The sequence below is a fragment of the Argopecten irradians genome, chromosome 11, assembly GCF_041381155.1.
Source record: "Argopecten irradians isolate NY chromosome 11, Ai_NY, whole genome shotgun sequence".
NCBI lineage: Eukaryota > Metazoa > Mollusca > Bivalvia > Pectinida > Pectinidae > Argopecten > Argopecten irradians.
This window is the reverse complement of record NC_091144.1, coordinates 33,566,248-33,583,813: the sequence shown is the minus strand read 5'-3', so window position 1 is coordinate 33,583,813 and position 17,566 is coordinate 33,566,248. Positions and strand designations below refer to the sequence as shown.

The 17,566-nt window shown below is 39.3% G+C and overlaps 2 protein-coding genes across 4 annotated transcripts in view; one reads left to right on the top strand and one right to left on the bottom strand.

The window, feature by feature from the left end:
• Nucleotides 1-13,557, top strand: part of LOC138335354 (uracil-DNA glycosylase-like) — a 28,577-nt gene extending 15,020 nt beyond the window's left edge. For all 3 annotated transcript variants that reach the window (XM_069284399.1, XM_069284400.1, XM_069284401.1), the window contains 2 exons: nt 10,806-10,984; nt 11,622-13,557. In XM_069284399.1, coding sequence (XP_069140500.1) covers nt 10,806-10,984; nt 11,622-11,774 — 332 coding nt within the window. In that variant the 3' untranslated portion in view covers nt 11,775-13,557. The remainder of the gene's footprint in view (nt 1-10,805; nt 10,985-11,621) is intronic.
• A 967-nt stretch (nt 13,558-14,524) lies between these two features.
• On the bottom strand, nt 14,525-15,034 carry LOC138334582 (uncharacterized). The gene has a single exon (XM_069283233.1). It carries the CDS (start codon nt 15,032-15,034, stop codon nt 14,525-14,527), a length of 510 nt encoding a protein of 169 aa, XP_069139334.1.
• Nucleotides 15,035-17,566: the final 2,532 nt, after the last annotated feature.

Genomic DNA, 17,566 nt, shown 5'->3' with positions numbered 1-17,566 from the left:
GTCGATTCTCTCACTTTACCACAAGCTAACTGTATTGTCATATTGTAATGGCTTGCGTCTGTTGAACTCCTGTCTCACTTTACCACAGGGAGCTAAACTACCGTATTGTCTATTTTAAGGTGTACGATCTGTTGAACTCCGTGTCTCACTGTACCACAAAGCTAACTGTATTGTCTATTTAAGGTATAACTGTCTGTTTGAACTCCTGTCTCACTGTTACCACAGCTGCTAACTGTAGTTGTCTATTTAAGGTGTACTTCTGTTGAACTCCTGTCTCACTTTACCACAAGCTAACATGTATTGTCTATTTAAGGTGCTTGCGATCTGTTGAACTCCTGTCTCACTTTACCACAAGCTAACTGTATTGTCTATTTAAGGGCTGTAACTTCTGTTGAACTCCTGTCTCACTTTACCATAACAAAGCTAACTGTATTGTCTATTTAAGGATGTGCATCTGTTGAACTCCTGTCTCACTTTACCACAAGCTAACTGTATTGTCTATTTAAGTGTACTTCTGTTGAACTCCTGTCTCACTTTACCACAAGCTAACTGTATTGTCTATTTAAGGCTTGCGTCTGTTGAATCTGTCTCACTTTACCACATAGCTAACTGTATTGTCTATTTAAGGTGTAACTCTGTTGAACTCTGTCTCACTTTACACAAGCTAACTCTATTGTCTATTTAAGGCTTGCGTCTGTTGAACTCTGTCTCACTTTACCACAAGCTAACTCTGTATTGTCTATTTAAGGTGTTCTTCTGTTGAACTCCTGTCTCACTTTACCACAAGCTAACTGTATTGTCTATTTAAGGTGTACTTCTGTTGAACTCCTGTCTCACTTTACCACAAGCTAACTGTATTGTCTATTTAAGGTGTACTTCTGTTGAACTCCTGTCTCACTTTACCACAAGCTAACTGTATTGTCTATTTAAGGCTTGCGTCTGTTGAAACTCCTGTCTCACTTTACCACAAGCTAACTGTATTGTCTATTTAAGGTGTACTTCTGTTGAACTCCTGTCTCACTTTACCACAAGCTAACTGTATTGTCTATTTAAGGTGTACTTCTGTTGAACTCCTGTCTCACTTTACCACAACAAGCTAACTGTATTGTCTATTTAAGGTGTACTTCTGTTGAACTCCTGTCTCACTTTACCACAAGCTAACTGTATTGTCTATTTAAGGTGTACGTCTGTTGAACTCCTGTCTCACTTTACCACAAGCTAACTGTATTGTCTATTTAAGGCTTACATCTGTTGAACTCCTGTCTCACTTTACCACAAGCTAACTGTATTGTCTATTTAAGGCTTGCTTCTGTTGAACTCCTGTCTCACTTTACCACAAGCTAACTGTATTGTCTATTTAAGGTGTACTTCTGTTGAACTCCTGTCTCACTTTACCACAAGCTAACTGTATTGTCTATTTAAGGTGTACGTCTGTTGAACTCCTGTCTCACTTTACCACAAGCTAACTGTATTGTCTATTTAAGGCTTACATCTGTTGAACTCCTGTCTCACTTTACCACAAGCTAACTGTATTGTCTATTTAAGGTGTACTTCTGTTGAACTCCTATCTCACTGTACCACAAGCTAACTGTATTGTCTATTTAAGGTGTACGTCTGTTGAACTCCTGTCTCACTTTACCACAAGCTAACTGTATTGTCTATTTAAGGCTGTACTTCTGTTGAACTCCTGTCTCACTTTACCACAAGCTAACTGTATTGTCTATTTAAGGCTGTATCTGTTGAACTCCTGTCTCACTTTACCACAAGCTAACTGTATTGTCTATTTAAGGTCTCTGTTGAACTCCTGTCTCACTTTACACAAGCTAACTGTATTGTCTATTTAAGGTGTACTCTGTTGAACTCCTGTCTCACTTTACCACAAGCTAACTGTATTGTCTATTTAAGGTGTACTTCTGTTGAACTCCTGTCTCACTTTACCACAAGCTAACTGTATTGTCTATTTAAGGTGTACTTCTGTTGAACTCCTGTCTCACTTTACCACAAGCTAACTGTATTGTCTATTTAAGGTGTACTTCTGTTGAACTCCTGTCTCACTTTACCACAAGCTAACTGTATTGTCTATTTAAGGTGTGCTTCTGTTGAACTCCTGTCTCACTTTACCACAAGCTAACTGTATTGTCTATTTAAGGTGTACTCTGTTGAACTCCTGTCTCACTTTACCACAAGCTAACTGTATTGTCTATTTAAGGTGTACGTCTGTTGAACTCCTGTCTCACTTACCACAAGCTAACTGTATTGTCTATTTAAGGTGTACTTCTGTTGAACTCCTGTCTCACTTTACCACAAGCTAACTGTATTGTCTATTTAAGGTGTACTTCTGTTGAACTCCTGTCTCACTTTACCACAAGCTAACTGTATTGTCTATTTAAGGTGTACTTCTGTTGAACTCCTGTCTCACTTTACCACAAGCTAACTGTATTGTCTATTTAAGGTGTACTTCTGTTGAACTCCTGTCTCACTTTACCACAAGCTAACTGTATTGTCTATTTAAGGTGTACTTCTGTTGAACTCCTGTCTCACTTTACCACAAGCTAACTGTATTGTCTATTTAAGGCTTACGTCTGTTGAACTCCTGTCTCACTTTACCACAAGCTAACTGTATTGTCTATTTAAGGTGTACTCTGTTGAACTCCTGTCTCACTTTACCACAAGCTAACTGTATTGTCTATTTAAGGTGTACTTCTGTTGAACTCCTGTCTCACTTTACCACAAGCTAACTGTATTGTCTATTTAAGGCTTCGTCTGTTGAACTCCTGTCTCACTTTACCACAAGCTAACTGTATTGTCTATTTAAGGTGTACTTCTGTTGAACTCCTGTCTCACTTTACCACAAGCTAACTGTATTGTCTATTTAAGGTGTATCTCTGTTGAACTCCTGTCTCACTTTACCACAAGCTAACTGTATTGTCTATTTAAGGTGTACTTCTGTTGAACTCCTGTCTCACTTTACCACAAGCTAACTGTATTGTCTATTTAAGGTGTACGTCTGTTGAACTCCTGTCTCACTTTACCACAAGCTAACTGTATTGTCTATTTGGTGTACTTCTGTTGAACTCCTGTCTCACTTTACCACAAGCTAACTGTATTGTCTATTTAAGGTGTACTTCTGTTGAACTCCTGTCTCACTTTACCACAAGCTAACTGTATTGTCTATTTAAGGTGTACTTCTGTTGAACTCCTGTCTCACTTTACCACAAGCTAACTGTATTGTCTATTTAAGGCTTACGTCTGTTGAACTCCTGTCTCACTTTACCACAAGCTAACTGTATTGTCTATTTAAGGTTGCTCTGTTGAACTCCTGTCTCACTTTACCACAAGCTAACTGTATTGTCTATTTAAGGTGTACTTCTGTTGAACTCCTGTCTCACTTTACCACAGACTAACTGTATTGTCTATTTAAGGTGTACTTCTGTTGAACTCCTGTCTCACTTTACCACAAGCTAACTGTATTGTCTATTTAAGGTGTACTTCTGTTGAACTCCTGTCTCACTTTACCACAAGCTAACTGTATTGTCTATTTAAGGTGTACTTCTGTTGAACTCCTGTCTCACTTTACCACAAGCTAACTGTATTGTCTATTTAAGGCTTGCGTCTGTTGAACTCCTGTCTCACTTTACCACAAGCTAACTGTATTGTCTATTTTAGGTGTACTTCTGTTGAACTCCTGTCTCACTTTACCACAAGCTAACTGTATTGTCTATTTAAGGTGTACTTCTGTTGAACTCCTGTCTCACTGTACCACAGACTAACTGTATTGTCTATTTAAGGTGTACTTCTGTTGAACTCCTGTCTCACTTTACCACAAGCTAACTGTATTGTCTATTTAAGGCTTGCTCTGTTGAACTCCTGTCTCACTTTACCACAAGCTAACTGTATTGTCTATTTAAGTTATCTGTTGAACTCCTGTCTCACTTTACCACAAGCTAACTGTATTGTCTATTTAAGGTGTACTCTGTTGAACTCCTGTCTCACTTTACCACAAGCTAACTGTATTGTCTATTTAAGGTGTACTTCTGTTGAACTCCTGTCTCACTTTACCACAAGCTAACTGTATTGTCTATTTAAGGCTGTGCTTCTGTTGAACTCCTGTCTCACTTTACCACAAGCTAACTGTATTGTCTATTTAAGGTGTACGTCTGTTGAACTCCTGTCTCACTTTACCACAAGCTAACTGTATTGTCTATTTAAGGCTTGCGTCTGTTGAACTCCTGTCTCACTTTACCACAAGCTAACTGTATTGTCTATTTAAGGTGTACTTCTGTTGAACTCCTGTCTCACTTTACCACAAGCTAACTGTATTGTCTATTTAAGGTGTACTTCTCTGTTGAACTCCTGTCTCACTTTACCACAAGCTAACTGTATTGTCTATTTAAGGCTTACGTCTGTTGAACTCCTGTCTCACTTTACCACAAGCTAACTGTATTGTCTATTTAAGGCTTGCTCTGTTGAACTCCTGTCTCACTTTACCACAAGCTAACTGTATTGTCTATTTAAGGTGTACTTCTGTTGAACTCCTGTCTCACTTTACCACAAGCTAACTGTATTGTCTATTTAAGGCTGTACGTCTGTTGAACTCCTGTCTCACTTTACCACAAGCTAACTGTATTGTCTATTTAAGGTGTACTTCTGTTGAACTCCTGTCTCACTTTACCACAAGCTAACTGTATTGTCTATTTAAGGTGTACGTCTGTTGAACTCCTGTCTCACTTTACCACAAGCTAACTGTATTGTCTATTTAAGGTGTACTTCTGTTGAACTCCTGTCTCACTTTACCACAAGCTAACTGTATTGTCTATTTAAGGCTGTACGTCTGTTGAACTCCTGTCTCACTTTACCACAAGCTAACTGTATTGTCTATTTAAGGCTGTACGTCTGTTGAACTCCTGTCTCACTTTACCACAAGCTAACTGTATTGTCTATTTAAGGTGTACTTCTGTTGAACTCCTGTCTCACTGTACCACAAGCTAACTGTATTGTCTATTTAAGGTGTACTTCTGTTGAACTCCTGTCTCACTTTACCACAAGCTAACTGTATTGTCTATTTAAGGTTACTTCTGTTGAACTCCTGTCTCACTTTACCACAAGCTAACTGTATTGTCTATTTAAGGTGTACTTCTGTTGAACTCCTGTCTCACTTTACCACAAGCTAACTGTATTGTCTATTTAAGGCTTGTACTTCTGTTGAACTCCTGTCTCACTTTACCACAAGCTAACTGTATTGTCTATTTAAGGTGTACTTCTGTTGAACTCCTGTCTCACTGTACCACAGACTAACTGTATTGTCTATTTAAGGCTTACATCTGTTGAACCCCTGTCTCACTTTACCACAAGCTAACTGTATTGTCTATTTAAGGCTTGCACTCTGTTGAACTCCTGTCTCACTTTACCACAAGCTAACTGTATTGTCTATTTAAGGTGTACTTCTGTTGAACTCCTGTCTCACTTTACCACAAGCTAACTGTATTGTCTATTTAAGGTGTACGTCTGTTGAACTCCTGTCTCACTTTACCACAAGCTAACTGTATTGTCTATTTAAGGTGTACGTCTGTTGAACTCCTGTCTCACTTTACCACAAGCTAACTGTATTGTCTATTTAAGGCTTACGTCTGTTGAACTCCTGTCTCACTTTACCACAAGCTAACTGTATTGTCTATTTAAGGCTTGCTTCTGTTGAACTCCTGTCTCACTTTACCACAAGCTAACTGTATTGTCTATTTAAGGTGTACTTCTGTTGAACTCCTGTCTCACTTTACCACAAGCTAACTGTATTGTCTATTTAAGGTGTACTTCTGTTGAACTCCTGTCTCACTTTACCACAAGCTAACTGTATTGTCTATTTAAGGTGTACTTCTGTTGAACTCCTGTCTCACTTTACCACAAGCTAACTGTATTGTCTATTTAAGGCTGTACGTCTGTTGAACTCCTGTCTCACTTTACCACAAGCTAACTGTATTGTCTATTTAAGGTGTTCTTCTGTTGAACTCCTGTCTCACTTTACCACAAGCTAACTGTATTGTCTATTTAAGGCTTGCGTCTGTTGAACTCCTGTCTCACTTTACCACAAGCTAACTGTATTGTCTATTTAAGGTGTACTTCTGTTGAACTCCTGTCTCACTTTACCACAAGCTAACTGTATTGTCTATTTAAGGCTTGCGTCTGTTGAACTCCTGTCTCACTTTACCACAAGCTAACTGTATTGTCTATTTAAGGTGTACTTCTGTTGAACTCCTGTCTCACTTTACCACAAGCTAACTGTATTGTCTATTTAAGGTGTACGTCTGTTGAACTCCTGTCTCACTTTACCACAAGCTAACTGTATTGTCTATTTAAGGCTTACGTCTGTTGAACTCCTGTCTCACTTTACCACAAGCTAACTGTATTGTCTATTTAAGGTGTACTTCTGTTGAACTCCTGTCTCACTTTACCACAAGCTAACTGTATTGTCTATTTAAGGTGTACTTCTGTTGAACTCCTGTCTCACTTTACCACAAGCTAACTGTATTGTCTATTTTAGGTGTACTTCTGTTGAACTCCTGTCTCACTTTACCACAAGCTAACTGTATTGTCTATTTAAGGTGTACTTCTGTTGAACTCCTGTCTCACTTTACCACAAGCTAACTGTATTGTCTATTTAAGGTGTACGTCTGTTGAACTCCTGTCACACTTTACCACAAGCTAACTGTATTGTCTATTTTAGGTGTACTTCTGTTGAACTCCTGTCACACTTTACCACAAGCTAACTGTATTGTCTATTTAAGGTGTGCGTCTGTTGAACTCCTGTCACACTTTACCACAAGCTAACTGTATTGTCTATTTTAGGCTTACGTCTGTTGAACTCCTGTCTCACTTTATTACAAGCTAACTGTATTGTCTATTTAAGGTGTACGTCTGTTGAACTCCTGTCTCACTTTACCACAAGCTAACTGTATTGTCTATTTAAGGCTTGTACTCTGTTGAACTCCTGTCTCACTTTACCACAAGCTAACTGTATTGTCTATTTAAGGTGTACTTCTGTTGAACTCCTGTCTCACTTTACCACAAGCTAACTGTATTGTCTATTTAAGGCTTGCGTCTGTTGAACTCCTGTCTCACTTTACCACAAGCTAACTGTATTGTCTATTTAAGGTGTACTTCTGTTGAACTCCTGTCTCACTTTACCACAAGCTAACTGTATTGTCTATTTAAGGTGTACTTCTGTTGAACTCCTGTCTCACTTTACCACAAGCTAACTGTATTGTCTATTTTAGGCTTACGTCTGTTGAACTCCTGTCTCACTTTACCACAAGCTAACTGTATTGTCTATTTAAGGCTTGCGTCTGTTGAACTCCTGTCTCACTTTACCACAAGCTAACTGTATTGTCTATTTAAGGTGTACTTCTGTTGAACTCCTGTCTCACTTTACCACAAGCTAACTGTATTGTCTATTTAAGGTGTACTTCTGTTGAACTCCTGTCTCACTTTACCACAAGCTAACTGTATTGTCTATTTTAGGCTTACGTCTGTTGAACTCCTGTCTCACTTTACCACAAGCTAACTCTATTGTCTATTTAAGGCTTGCTCTGTTGAACTCCTGTCTCACTTTACCACAAGCTAACTGTATTGTCTATTTAAGGTGTACTTCTGTTGAACTCCTGTCTCACTTTACCACAAGCTAACTGTATTGTCTATTTAAGGTGTACTTCTGTTGAACTCCTGTCTCACTTTACCACAAGCTAACTGTATTGTCTATTTAAGGCTGTACTTCTGTTGAACTCCTGTCTCACTTTACCACAAGCTAACTGTATTGTCTATTTAAGGTGTACTCTGTTGAACTCCTGTCTCACTTTACCACAAGCTAACTCTATTGTCTATTTAAGGCTTGCGTCTGTTGAACTCCTGTCTCACTTTACCACAAGCTAACTGTATTGTCTATTTAAGGTGTACTTCTGTTGAACTCCTGTCTCACTTTACCACAAGCTAACTGTATTGTCTATTTAAGGCTTGCATCTGTTGAACTCCTGTCTCACTTTACCACAAGCTAACTGTATTGTCTATTTAAGGCTTGCATCTGTTGAACTCCTGTCTCACTTTACCACAAGCTAACTGTATTGTCTATTTAAGGCTTGCATCTGTTGAACTCCTGTCTCACTTTACCACAAGCTAACTGTATTGTCTATTTAAGGTGTACTTCTGTTGAACTCCTGTCTCACTTTACCACAAGCTAACTGTATTGTCTATTTAAGGCTTGCATCTGTTGAACTCCTGTCTCACTTTACCACAAGCTAACTGTATTGTCTATTTAAGGTGTACGTCTGTTGAACTCCTGTCTCACTTTACCACAAGCTAACTGTATTGTCTATTTAAGGTGTACTTCTGTTGAACTCCTGTCTCACTTTACCACAAGCTAACTGTATTGTCTATTTAAGGTGTACGTCTGTTGAACTCCTGTCTCACTTTACCACAAGCTAACTGTATTGTCTATTTAAGGCTTACGTCTGTTGAACTCCTGTCTCACTTTACCACAAGCTAACTGTATTGTCTATTTAAGGCTTGCGTCTGTTGAACTCCTGTCTCACTTTACCACAAGCTAACTGTATTGTCTATTTAAGGTGTACTTCTGTTGAACTCCTGTCTCACTTTACCACAAGCTAACTGTATTGTCTATTTAAGGCTTGCGTCTGTTGAACTCCTGTCTCACTTTACCACAAGCTAACTGTATTGTCTATTTAAGGCTTACGTCTGTTGAACTCCTGTCTCACTTTACCACAAGCTAACTGTATTGTCTATTTAAGGTGTACTTCTGTTGAACTCCTGTCTCACTTTACCACAAGCTAACTGTATTGTCTATTTAAGGTGTACTTCTGTTGAACTCCTGTCTCACTTTACCACAAGCTAACTGTATTGTCTATTTAAGGCTTGCATCTGTTGAACTCCTGTCTCACTTTACCACAAGCTAACTGTATTGTCTATTTAAGGTGTACTTCTGTTGAACTCCTGTCTCACTTTACCACAAGCTAACTGTATTGTCTATTTAAGGTGTACTTCTGTTGAACTCCTGTCTCACTTTACCACAAGCTAACTGTATTGTCTATTTAAGGTGTACGTCTGTTGAACTCCTGTCTCACTTTACCACAAGCTAACTGTATTGTCTATTTAAGGTGTACTTCTGTTGAACTCCTGTCTCACTTTACCACAAGCTAACTGTATTGTCTATTTAAGGTGTACTTCTGTTGAACTCCTGTCTCACTTTACCACAAGCTAACTCTATTGTCTATTTAAGGTGTACGTCTGTTGAACTCCTGTCTCACTTTACCACAAGCTAACTGTATTGTCTATTTAAGGTGTACGTCTGTTGAACTCCTGTCTCACTTTACCACAAGCTAACTGTATTGTCTATTTAAGGTGTACTTCTGTTGAACTCCTGTCTCACTTTACCACAAGCTAACTGTATTGTCTATTTAAGGTGTACTTCTGTTGAACTCCTGTCTCACTTTACCACAAGCTAACTGTATTGTCTATTTAAGGCTTGCATCTGTTGAACTCCTGTCTCACTTTACCACAAGCTAACTGTATTGTCTATTTAAGGTGTACTTCTGTTGAACTCCTGTCTCACTTTACCACAAGCTAACTGTATTGTCTATTTAAGGTGTACTTCTGTTGAACTCCTGTCTCACTTTACCACAAGCTAACTGTATTGTCTATTTAAGGTGTACTTCTGTTGAACTCCTGTCTCACTTTACCACAAGCTAACTGTATTGTCTATTTAAGGTGTACGTCTGTTGAACTCCTGTCTCACTTTACCACAAGCTAACTGTATTGTCTATTTAAGGCTTACGTCTGTTGAACTCCTGTCTCACTTTACCACAAGCTAACTGTATTGTCTATTTTAAGGTGTACTTCTGTTGAACCCTGTCTCACTTTACCACAAGCTAACTGTATTGTCTATTTAAGGCTTACGTCTGTTGAACTCCTGTCTCACTTTACCACAAGCTAACTCTATTGTCTATTTAAGGCTTGCATCTGTTGAACTCCTGTCTCACTTTACCACAAGCTTACTGTATTATCTATTTAAGGTGTACTTCTGTTGAACTCCTGTCTCACTTTACCACAAGCTAACTCTATTGTCTATTTAAGGCTTGCGTCTGTTGAACTCCTGTCTCACTTTACCACAAGCTAACTGTATTGTCTATTTAAGGTGTACGTCTGTTGAACTCCTGTCTCACTTTACCACAAGCTAACTGTATTGTCTATTTAAGGCTTGCGTCTGTTGAACTCCTGTCTCACTTTACCACAAGCTAACTGTATTGTCTATTTAAGGTGTACTTCTGTTGAACTCCTGTCTCACTTTACCACAAGCTAACTGTATTGTCTATTTAAGGCTTGCATCTGTTGAACTCCTGTCTCACTTTACCACAAGCTAACTGTATTGTCTATTTAAGGCTTGCATCTGTTGAACTCCTGTCTCACTTTACCACAAGCTAACTGTATTGTCTATTTAAGGCTTGCATCTGTTGAACTCCTGTCTCACTTTACCACAAGCTAACTGTATTGTCTATTTAAGGTGTACTTCTGTTGAACTCCTGTCTCACTTTACCACAAGCTAACTCTATTGTCTATTTAAGGCTTGCATCTGTTGAACTCCTGTCTCACTTTACCACAAGCTAACTGTATTGTCTATTTAAGGCTTGCATCTGTTGAACTCCTGTCTCACTTTACCACAAGCTAACTGTATTGTCTATTTAAGGTGTACTTCTGTTGAACTCCTGTCTCACTTTACCACAAGCTTACTGTATTATCTATTTAAGGTGTACTTCTGTTGAACTCCTGTCTCACGGTACGCCAGCACCAGGCTAACTCCCACAAAGACCGAGGATGGGAGAAATTCACAGATGCCGTTATATCTTATCTCAACAAGAACACGACGGAACTGGTGTTTATTCTTTGGGGGTCGTACGCACAGAAGAAAGGAGCTTGTATAGACCAGGTTAGGGGGAAATGAAAACATTGAAAATTGCATTTCTTGTAATTTTCACCATCACAAACTATCATATAACAAACAATTTGTGAATATGGATGCTTATATATGATGGTTCAGATCCACAACAGCAGCAATATTTTATTGATATATTTAGTGGTAAATGTCGCATGAGATATCACATATTTTGAAAGAAACGCCAAAGTCAACGCCAGGTTTAAACTTTTGGGTAATATCAGAAAACTGAGTTGCATTACGTGACCTATATTGACAATACCCGTATAGATCGGAATCTTCCAAGTCGTATCACTTGACCATGCAATCCTCATACAGATCGGAACGGTTTGGAAATTTTCGAGCTTTTTTAAACATGAACACGTGGAAAATCAATATTTAAGTTAAATTATTTAATAACTTTGCGAATACAAACAATCTCTGTAAATATGGGTAGTTGAAAACTTACAGTGGTGAAGAAAAATATGTAGAACACTTTAAATGCTTTTTTTGATGACAAAATGAGAAAAAGTTATAGACTATACAACTTTAATGGTTGGATCACTAAAACCCTTCTGTGTGACATTTTGGTTGAAACATTTACAAACCATTTGTTTCCTAATAATTACAATATAAATTTCTTCCATTTCAGAAGAAGCATTATGTCCTGAAAGGTGTCCATCCATCCCCTCTGTCGGCTCATCGTGGCTTCATGGGCTGCAGACATTTCTCTAAGTGCAACACTTACCTCACAGAGAAGGGCAAGACTCCCATAGACTGGAAAAGACTACCACCACAGGACTAGATTGTGTGATGCTGTCCCCATAGCTAGGACTAAATAAGATTGTTTTATAAAATTGTCGGTGAGATTGGAAATAACTGTCCCCACAAAAAAAAAAAATTGTGTGGTGCTGTTGGAGATGAACTTATCGATACATTATAAAACTGGCCTCAAAATTCAAAATTTATTCCAATATGATCCTGACATGGTATCAATCAAGTTTTGTTATTTTTCGGGTGGATATGAAATCCAAGATGTCGCAATCTTAATTTTACGATTCAGCTGAAACTTGAGCAATCTAATTAAAATACTTGTAATTCTGCTCCACTACATACAATGCTCTTCGCTACGCTCCAATACAAGATCTAACGACACCTCGTTTGGGGTCACCTCAGTATGACCTCTGGCCAAGAATCGGAACATCTCGGGACGTACTGTTAGCCATTTATACTTCCTAGAGAATCAACCACACCAAAGATTTCGTAAACGACTTGCTGATTGGCTAACCATAGGGGTCATGCTGAGGTGACCCCAAACGGCGTGTTGTTAGATCTTGTATTGGAGCGTAACGTTGAGCATCGTAGTGGAGTGGAATTACAAGTCTAATTTTAATTAGATTGAAATTTGCCTGAAATAGTCCTAACATGGGCCCAACCAAATTATATTAAGTCAATGTGAAATCCAAGATGGCCACCACAACTGCCATCTTGAAAACACATGTTGAACTTCTCAAGTTCAACTGGTGCAATTTAGCCAAAACTTGCCTGAAATGATCCTGACATGAGCCTGGCCAAATGTTGTTATTTTTCAGGTCAAAGCGAAATCCAACTTTAAGGTTTTAGGTTCTTTAGTTCCACTGGTGCTGAAAATTGAAATGAATTGATAGGAAGATCAGCTTAAGAAGTGTTGTTTGATAAACTCTGCCAATAACATTGGCCTGCATGTCCAGAATACCAAGATGTATACCAATGTCACCATCATGAAGAACCATAATTAATTCTTTTCCTATTCCACGGGTCTGGATAATTCACATGACCATTAAGGCCTTTTTTCTTTCTTAATTTGTGTATTTTAAATCTGAATTTTCATTAACTATGTACAAAACTTTGTTTAATTACTTATGAATTTTGGAGAATTCTATAAACCTTCAGTATAGGAATACAGATCTAAGTAGTCTATATTTTCTCTCTTTTTTAGCTCACCTGGCCTGCAGGTCTGGTATTAAAAACTTATGCCGTGGCATATCATCCGTCCGTCAACATTTCCTTTCAATCACTACTAGTCATAGAGTTCTGTATCAAATAAAACCTGTTAGAAACATCCTTGGGGGAAGGGAAACATAGTTTGTATAAATCTTGACTCTGACCCCCCGGGGCAGCAGGGGCGGGGCCAAATAGGTAAAAAAGAGCTAAATCCTTTAAATCACTACCCGACCTGTTAGGAATTAGAGGTAGTTCTTTAAAAATCATTAGTTTGCGATACCAGGTGAGCGATACAGGCCCTCTGGGCCTCTTGTCGCCTTGTATAAGATTATTAGTACCTATATATAATTGATTGTCTTACCTAGATGACCTTGAACGTTGCTTGCTATGACTTTATATGACTGTGTGGGAAATCATATGTGTAAAAGATTGACCCTTCTGATGTAGCGAACCAATTGCTATCTTAGATGTATGTACAGTGATGAAGACAGAGGTTGCATGTTGCTCTGTTGTCACAGAGGGAGCTGTGATTCTTGTTCAAATGATCGTTACTCATATGTGTACGTGTACTATTCAAACTGATATAAATCTTCGTTTTAATCAAATGGAAAAGTTTTCTTTTGATATATCACACATGTATTCAGTGAACCCTTGATAATACGGACACCATCATTCCAAGCCTAAACTGTCCGCATTATAATCCCGACTGCCAAATAAGTAAGGGTAATTAGTTCCTTACATTTTCGTCTGGACTGTAACTTTTCACTGCCAGTCCTTTGGACCAGTAAACCCCAAAATTTTACTAGTCCGGCTATTTAAACACAAGTCCAAAATAAATATAAATATCATCGGTGTACGATTTTTGACCCAAAGTACAGTCTTGATGTGTTTGTGAACTCAAACTCTAACAAAATGATGCATTCGGACTAAGATAATCGTATACAGAATGCACTTAAAATGTGTTGGAAATGCAATTTACCACTGCAGATCAGATATAGTACTTTAGGTCATCTGACCCGCCTGTCATCGCCTGTGGTATGACCAGCCCCCATTCCTGTATCTAATTGCGTAAGAAATCTTCCAATGCTGGCCAGTTCCATCACCTCCTTCCTCAGACGTTTCGGCGCTTAATCCACGACGTCCTCCAGTGGTGCGCCGACTGGGGTGATCAATCCCAGCCAGGAACTGACCAGCTCTTGTTGCTGCCTCGATGTCACTGCAAGATGCTGTCTGGTTGTTGCTACAGCTTAGTTCTGTCTGCTATATCACGTCTGTGTAGTGATGTCCTACGACTCGTCACCGTGTGTGTCTAGCTCTGTTGCAGGTGACCGCTCCATCTCTCGTTTCTCTTCCTCCAAATCCAGCATGATGCCGCCTCTGCTTGTCTACTCACTGCTCCCACGAACTTCTTCCTTTCTGCTCCAACGACGCCCAACAATCTCAGAGTTCTCCACAATGACTGGCCGGGGAACTCTCGACATCCGACTTCAAATGGAAGGCACCATGTCCTCCAACCTTGTTCCTGACAATCTTCACGAGTTGCTGGTACTTCAGCCTCTCCCTTTCGTGTGCCTATTCAATCCTGTCATCCCATGGTACTGTGAGTTCCACCATAAAGACCTGCTGGGAGTTCCGGGACCACAACAAAATATCTGGGCGAAGGGGTGTTGACAAGACTTCCTCTGGAAATCCCATGCGTTGGTGGATGTCAGCCCTCATCTCCCAGTCTGCTGCCGTTGTTAGTATCCAAACTCCCTCCACGCTGCTCTTTCCCTTCGCTCCTACCTTCACAAAGTTGTTTAACTTTTGTCCCATTGGCAATGCCCTCTTCTTTTTTCTTGCACTGTCAAGGCTCGCAGCTATCTCCTTGAGGACCTGGTCGTGGCGCCATGTGTACCTCCCGTCTGCGAGGGCAACTGTACATGATGACAACACATTTCCCTCTATATTCCAGATCTCACCCCACGATATATTCCGTTGTCTCGCGCCTTCCCAATGCAGCCAACTCCCCTGTTGTCCCAAAGTGACAGCTCTCACCTGTCTGGTCTCCTCCTCCATCTGTCTGACTTCTGCTTGAGTCATGTCCCGTCGCTCCCTTGGACTTGCACTGCGCCGTGTAGGTCCAGATATTGTGCCCAGTCCTATTCGCCCCGCTGCAAGCGTCCCCACGATGTCTCCATACTGTAAGCGTGCTTCTGATTCTTTCGTCCTGTGCGTGTCTCGACCCTCTCATTCCTGACCTTGGCGTCTACGCTGTCTCTCAACATGATGACCTGTCGTACCTTCGTCACCTTGAACTCTTCCGTCACCGGTTTGAGTGGTAGCTGGAGTTTCGTCCCCGAGCCGTACAATCCGACGGTGCTGAAGCTCCGTGGTACGCCAAGCCAACGTCGAAGGTGTCCGCTGATCATCCTCTCCAGCGCTTCTACTGAACCCACTTCTGCCGACAGTCTTTACCCACTCGTTCTGCATGCCTGCGCATCCCCACTACACTATTTCTGTCGTTCAGACTGTTGTCGAACCACTTTCCAAGGCTCTTCACTGGCTTCTCAGATATCGTCGGTATGTCGCTGCCACCAGCCTTGAATCTTTCTTCCTTCACGCTGCCTGCCTTTAAGGTGAGACTCCGAGACTTTGACGGTTTGAATTTCATCCGTGCCCATGTGACCATGTCCTCCAGGTCCCTCAGAGTCCAACGTCCTTCAACGACTGTCTTTGTTGTCACCGTCATGTCGTCCATAAAGGCCCTTGTGGGTGGTTGTCTGATGCCTGCCGCTGTGGCATTTTCATTTGTGACCCGTTTTCAAGTGTGACCTGTGGCACTGTGTAATACATGGACTGGACTAAGACTTTTATCGATCCGTACCGTAATACTATGTAACACTTATGGATATATGACAGAAATACATTTCAAATGTATAGTTTTTGGAGGGGAAATGGTAATTAAGTATCTCTAAATAAACAAGAAGCTTTATTGAATGTGATAAGGAGAAAAATAAAATAAAAAAAACCGGATGTAGAATACAATAAATAATTAAGCGTACACATGAACATTTGATATGTACTGCGAGGACTTTTTAAAGTTTCTTACATTAGAGAATTAATGTAATTAAAATCTACTTGGGATAACTCACCATAATATTTTGTTTAATGTCGTATTTTTTTTTAATATCAGAATTTAAAAAGATTAAAACCTATTACCGTTGAAAAGTATGGCTTTAACAATAAACCTGTACAATTCACAAACAATATACAGACCCACCAGTCTGACCCCCGCAATAAGTAATACTCCTCCCGTTTTCAAATGTGACCTCCACAATATCCAGAATCTTCCCGTTTTCAAGTGTGACCCTTCACAATATACAGACTCCTCCCGTTTTTAAGTGTGACCTCCACAATATACAGACTTTTTTCACAAGAAATATGATGTCTTTTCGAATGAAAATTATACGTCATGTCTACAAATTATGATTTGATGTATTATGAGTGGTAAAGTAGATATTAAGAATGGTTGTTATGTTTGTTTTGGACAAAAAAATAATATCTAAATGCATGTGTATGTTTGATATAATTAGAAACCTACAAAAAAAAGGTACAGAAAATTATGCCGAGTGATTTCTGAGAAAGTGCTTCACTACGACACTACGAAAGGTTACTAGGTCGGGTACGTATATTCCAATGGGGACAACCTACGTCATCGGAAGTGATATCGGACACACAAAAACAATGAAAAAACGCCCGCTTCAAGATGAAAATCGGCTGAAATTATGACATAACAGCAATGCATCTTCTAAAACTATCGCGCGTCAAAGACAGTGTATTGTTAGAGATTCTATGAAGCTATTAAATATCGTCAAACTAGCTCAGATAATGCAAACACCTCGACACAATATTTTTCGACAGCAGGGATATCGGTCACATTTTTTTCAATAAAACTGTTAAAAGTTGTAAATAAATAAATGTTGCTGTCACAAAATCGTCCCGTTTACTAATATGTAATATATGACTGTCGAAAGAAAATATTTCCTTCATCATATCTGCTAGTGGAGAAACATAGACGGTGCTTAATCAGAAAATTATGAAAGTGATATCGGTCACACTTAGAACTATAGGGGTAACGGTCACATCCAAAGTTACGAAAACTGAAACATTACAGCATTGTACATGTAGTCGTTATTTACGCATTCATGCAACTCCAGTGGATACCCCGTCAAAATACTTTTATTGAATTGATTCTTTTTAACGCACCATCAGCAAATGGTTGGCGAGCTATGAAAATAGCCTTCCCCCATTGCTCGTCATGTATTTACCAGAGGGTATTCAGGATCTTTTTTTAATTTTCATGTTTAGAAAGTCATCTTTCTTGATTCTACTAGATGGACTTGTTGCTATGGTTCAAATTCAACATGTGAGCTTAATACTTAATGAACCTTTCTGGGATTTTATAAGTACTACATGTATCTCTCTCTTTACTCTTGTTGTGCATAATGCACCAAAGGAAAACGCGGTAATCGACAACTTGAAGTTCGTTACCATGTAGACATACAATTATCAAATGTTTTGTTCGATATAGATATTTTGATAATCATTTTTAACATAGGATTGTATTTATTA

Excerpts from the sequence above, each read along its gene's own strand:
- LOC138334582 (XM_069283233.1), bottom strand. The coding sequence starts at position 15,034 with ATGACTCAAGCAGAAGTCAGACAGATGGAGGAGGAGACCAGACAGGTG.